The 5,919-nt window shown below is 37.2% G+C and overlaps 1 protein-coding gene across 2 annotated transcripts in view; it reads left to right on the top strand.

The window, feature by feature from the left end:
- The window catches only part of PLEKHG1 (pleckstrin homology and RhoGEF domain containing G1), a 51,811-nt gene that overhangs the window by 23,328 nt on the left and 22,564 nt on the right, over positions 1–5,919 (top strand). For both annotated transcript variants that reach the window (XM_029285233.1, XM_015821964.2), the window contains exons 4-6: positions 1,103–1,149; positions 2,577–2,727; positions 5,459–5,590. In XM_029285233.1, the coding sequence (XP_029141066.1) occupies positions 1,103–1,149; positions 2,577–2,727; positions 5,459–5,590 (330 nt within the window). The remainder of the gene's footprint in view (positions 1–1,102; positions 1,150–2,576; positions 2,728–5,458; positions 5,591–5,919) is intronic.

Here is a 5,919-nt window from a genome sequence, read left to right as displayed (position 1 = left end):
ACCCCACCCCCGCTGCCAATCCTCAACAGAAATACTCACAACAATGAAAACCTTGGACAGGAGGAAGAGCGCCGCCGGGTGGGCAGGTGTCTTGCTCGGCCCTGGCTTGGCGGGCACTTTTTTCAGTGCCATTGTAACTTCGAACAGTCACTAAGCAAACTGTTGTAAGTCGTGGACTACCTGTACTTTATCACTTTTTTCCTTTTTTTTTTTTTGGTCATCAAGTTTTTGACACCTTACTAGGTGACTGGTGGTACTCGGATACTGCCATATTCTAAAAGTGGTACAATGGGTGAAAAGGTTGAAAAGCCCTGGTTTAGGCCATTAAAACACATCTGTAGCCACACACAAGCATGGGTAAAGCCATCAGTCTCTGGCATTGGTGATAGCATCTTTTCTAGTTGCAACCATGAATGCAATTTCTGTCTCAGTTGTCATCATAGCACAATGGCTATGGGGCACATAAATTGATTGTACTAAAAGAAGATATTTAATGTGCTAGTGTTAATTAACTTGAGATATTTGAAGAATTAATTTAAGAGAATCTGAACAGGAATAATCCTTTTGATCTTCTATCTACGGTACATAAAATTGTTACATCAAATTTTAGCTAATGTAATTTAATTGTTACCTAAAAGTTAGATAAAATTGTATGTGGTTTTCCTTTCCCAAGGGTTTTCTTCAAATAGCAAAGATGTAAAAAACATAGTTTATAAAACATACTGTATTATAAAGTATATGATCCACATGGAGGCCAGAGATACTTCACTGTTTAAACAAATAATTTGATAGATTAGTGGGATGTTTATTTTTAGCTGAAAGTCATCTCTCATCTGCCTTTTTAACTCTTGGGGATAAATGGTTGGGTGAAAGCCTTCAGTCACTCATTTTGGGACAGAGTGGATTGGACTGGCTTTCAAAACATAGTTAAATCTCTGGGAGTGGCCAATATCAATGTAGTGCCTGCTGTGCTGGTTTCTAATTGATTTCTGGCTAGTTCAAGTTAAATCTAGTTAGTCATGTTACTTTATTTTTCTCTGGACCTTCTGGCAAATATATGTTCCCAGGTTCTAAATAAGCTTTTTCATTTGTTTATGTACAGAGTGAAGATTTCCACATATATACACAGTATTGTACCAATTATCCAAGGTAGGAGCAATTTTGTATGTTTGTGTGTGTATGTGCCTATGTGTAGATCTGTCTCTATCTCACTCTGTGTTTCCCATTGTATATTTTCAAAAAGTAATATCTGTTGGGTTGTACAGCACTTTGGAACTGAAGGCAAACAGGTGCAGAGGTCTGGGCAAATAGCACTGATCTGTGCTTTCATGCTTTCCCCTCTATAGTTGCAGCAGAATCCTTAGAAAAGACTTCCTTGGTTTAAGGAAGAGCAGAAAGATGAAACATTTATGGACCCAGGAATGTACCTTTTTACCTTGGAATTCAAAGTCCTGCAGAAGCCAAATGGATATTACCTTTTTACGTTGCTAAAATTTGAAATGATCGCTTAATCAGAATTAATTTGTAAAATTTATGAAAAGTATTGGGAGGGGGGAATTGTAGGGAAGATGGATGCTCCTTTTCACAATGATGTTTGAACATATAAGTATGCTAACCATTATTTTAAGTACAAGAAGGTAACAAGCTTGGTATACATTTATATATGTAGTAATAATGAAATAATTGTGGGGTTATTTCCTAAGTGTTGACATAATTGTTCATAAGCACTCATTTGGCACTCTCCTGCATTCTAGTTAATGCTCTCTAGTTAATGATTGGTTTTGGCTGCTTTAAGGGATTTTGTTGTGTTATGTTTGTTTATATATTTTTTTGTTATGTTAACTTTATAAGCCACCCAGAGTCATGTATATGAAGTGGTTAGCTATATAAATTTAATGAGCGGGTAAGTACGGTAAGTAAACAAATAAATAAATGTTGAATGATGAGAATGGGGAATGAAAAAAAGTTTAAAAGCAAATGGATTGTGGCAGGTAGGAGGAATGTTGAAAATAACATTTATGTTAGATATCATTTGGTTCAACTATGGTGGCTTCTTAGGTCAATATCTTATAATAGTGTGGGAGTTTCCACCTTTAAAATGTCTTCCTAATTTCCTTGTCCTTCAACAAGTATGAATTAAGCTTCTGTACAGAAGGTTGACAGTGTTTGTGTGAGGAAATAGAAAGGAGGAAAAAAAGTGAGATTCTTGTATTGGTTGACTTGCTTCTACAGGCTTTTTTTTAATGGTTTCTGCCCCTATTTTTCCCAAACGAGAGAAGCATTGGAATGGGGTGGTGATTTTCCCTGAGGTGATACAGAAACGATATGGCGGAATCTAATAGTTCTTCTAATAAAAAATTCTAATAACTTTTTTCTTCAAAATCCATTCTAAACAGAAAACAATTTTAGGGGAGGAAAACCCCTGTTCAATTATATAGACAGTCCCAAATCCATCTGGCTTGTAAATTGCTTAACTGTCAGACTGAATACAAGCAAACATGTCCATTGAAGTGGTGGTTTTCTGCATAATTAATAGGTTAACAATGTTCTGAAAGCTGTGTTTGTATTCTTTACAGGTCAGTGGCTGTACTCACCGAATGCATGAGGAACAAGTCCCTAGCCAAGTTTTTCAGAGAAAGACAAGAAGCTTTACAACATTCTCTTCCTTTGGGATCCTATCTTTTAAAGCCTGTTCAAAGAATACTGAAATATCATTTGCTTTTGCATGTAAGTGAAACGCTTTGTCAATGAACCTTTGTCTATACTCTACTGAATCTATAAAGGCTTAGTTATACATTTATACTTTAAAACAGTGGTTCTCAACCTTTTTAATGCCGCGACCCCAACCGGTCGTAAGTCGAGGACTAAACCGGTCGTAAGTCGAGGACTAAACCAATCGTAAGTCGAGGACTACCCAACCGGTCGTAAGTCGAGGACTTTCCCTGCCTGGGAGCGCCGCACATGCGTGGTTCCTCCCCCTGCGCCGGCCGAGGCGTAGCTGGCAAGCGGCAGAGACGGAGCAGGCTGACCACCAGCTGGCCCAGCCCAAGGGAGGTAAGGCACCTGCCGGAAAAGGGGAAAAAAATGGCGGACAAAAAAAATGGCGGACAGCCTTGCTTGGCGACCCCTATGAAATGGTCGATCGACCCCAAATGGGGTCCCGACCCACAGGTTGAGAACCACTGCTTTAAAAGAACTATCTCTAAATTGGCCAGTTTTGTTTCATAGGAAAAAAACCTGATCTATAACATGCTGAATTTATACTACTCACTCCCATTTTTACCCCATTTCCTGAGTTTTCTGAAAGTCCCAGTGTGGTCTGCGTCATTTGCTCACAATGTTTGTAACCTCAGCTCATGCTGAGTGACTGGTATGTTTACAGTCTTCTAAAGCTTTGTACAAAGAGTTCCACACAACATCTGAGAGCTCCTGAAATAAAAGAGTAAACAAATATTGTGAGTACATTACCATTATTTTACATAGTATTCCATCCTGTTTCTTTTTAGAAGCTTGGGGGATTCTGGTTGAAAAAATATTGTAAATGGTAACATATAGGCTAAAATTAGGTTTTTCTTTGCCTTAAAGCATGCGGGTATGAATTTGAAGAATAATGTTTTTGGCATATATGTTGATTTACTCCTTTAGTTTACCATTTAAACGTTTTTCAAAAATCTGGGCCTACTTTTAATTCTTTTATCATACGCTTTCTATTAAGAAATTAATTATAATTTAAAGCCCGGACATGTAAATTTGGAGGGGGTGTATATGTTTCCAATATCTGACATGCCTAATTCTCAAAGTAATTATCCAACTAAAGTTTTATAGCCAGGATTTAAAGGCAAGAAAACTGATTCATTCCAAATGTCCATAATTACCAACCAGGCAGCTGTCAGTGTAATGCAACTGAGTGATGAAGTGATAACTGTGGCCCCAAGGCCATATGCATTTCCTCATAATGCTGTCTCCAGACTGTTACTTTTAACTCAAAGAGATTGAAATAAATAAAGTAATAAGGACTAAGGATATAAAACTGCTTTTAATTAATTAAATTAAAAACAAATGATATTTTGTTTACGTTCCACCCTTTTTCTGCAGCATACCTTGGCTCAACCATTCAAGTGCTAATTGGTGCCCTTGACCTGAAAATATGTGCACAGCTACTCTAAGGCATGTCTGTACATTATTAAAGGATTTACGAATTAAAACACAATCTATTATCTGTGAAGGGCAGTTAACTGAGAGCAAAATAAACCTCTTCCTTGACACATCCCACCAGGGATGGCATAACAAGTATATTTCTCACATAATATGGTCTATTGATCAATGTTCAGCTTGGCACAGGTTACACATACTTTACATAAGCTGGCATGCTTGCTGTATCTCGCTAAGATCACTGATATCAAAGGAAGCATTATTGCATTTAAATACTTTTTGAGCCTAGCCAACAGATAATTATAACACTTTCCCAGTCAACTAAGCTACTTTCTTATCTAGCAACTATAATTAAGTATTTGCAGTAGTTGCATGCTGTCAGTTCCCTCAGTAGGTCCCAGTGTTCATTCTAAACAGGGTCAATGATAAGAGATTAAATTTACATGCGACAAAATAGCAGTAGTTTGTTACTTGATTCCTGTGCACTCAAAATTCTGTTTTGACTTTGGTGGAAAATAGGCATTAGGACCAGAAAGTTGAAAGAAAGGATTAATTATCAGTTCCCAATATATTGTGGCTCTTATACTGAACACACTGAACACAGACACACTCAATATGAAATTCACTTTCACATTTCCTATATAATCTAGCTTGGCCAAAAATATTTCAACATAATCGTTTAGGATTACAAAGGGGTATAAGACAACCATTCCTATCTTTCATATGCTATAATATTATTGGTTTCTCCTTTACCTGTAAAGAATGCCTTCATTTCAGCATATAAACAGAAAGGTGGAGCTGCCTTCATTTCAGCAGCTCCACTTTTCTATTTATACCTTCAATATAAAGCCATACAATCCCACTTAAAGAATATGAAATCAAGAGAAGCATGGAGAGGAAGAAAGACTTGAGAGAAAAGGGTTATACACCTCAAATGATTTCTAGTGAGGAAGTGGAGCTGAAAAATCTCTCTTGTATAGTCTGCACTGTTAGAGTTGAAATCTTTAGGGCAGGCATGTCAAACTGCCGGCCCGCAGACCAGATGTGTCATGCCGAAATCGTGCCCACCCCATTGCGGGCAATGGGGAAAAAGTTGTGAGACATCGCGCGATGTCGCAAGTTTGACATGCCTGCTTTAGGGTACTATGACTTTTTGAGGTATCTGAACTTGAAAGTCCACAGAGATGGGCTGCAGCCAGCATTATTTAAGAAGCAGATTATTACTGTAATTGTACTTATCATTCAGATCTTGTTTTCAGATGTTTGACTGTTATAAACAATACTCTCTTCAATTGCTTCTTAACAGGAGATAGAAAATCATCTTGACAAGGAGACTGAAGGTTATGATGTTGTGTTAGATGCCATAGATACAATGCAGAGAGTGGCATGGCATATCAATGATATGAAGAGGAAGCATGAACATGCCATTAGATTACAGGTGAATCAAAATGCATCCTTCATCAACTATGTTCTGTCTTTTGTTTGGATTTTACTCACATGCTTTGGACAAATGTTTGGCACATTGAAAAGATTGTTGTTTTCAGTATTTTGAACATCGAAATGCCCACTTGCTGAACCAATTCCAAAGCAATATTTAACATGATATTTGATTTATGCATATAAGCTTCTTCAAAGCCTGGATGAGAGTTGTATATAAATGTTTGCTTCAACAATAGACTGTAGAAAATATCTCTTGAACAGAGCCCAAAGTTTAATTATTCCTATTTTGTGCACTACTTTGAGGATCTTTTTTTTTTTTTTTTTTTT

Source organism: Protobothrops mucrosquamatus, unplaced genomic scaffold, assembly GCF_001527695.2.
Source record: "Protobothrops mucrosquamatus isolate PMUCROS unplaced genomic scaffold, P.Mucros_1.0 scaffold_168, whole genome shotgun sequence".
Lineage (NCBI taxonomy): Eukaryota > Metazoa > Chordata > Lepidosauria > Squamata > Viperidae > Protobothrops > Protobothrops mucrosquamatus.
The sequence above is the reverse complement of the archived record's forward strand: the minus strand, read 5'-3'. Positions and strand labels throughout refer to the sequence as shown.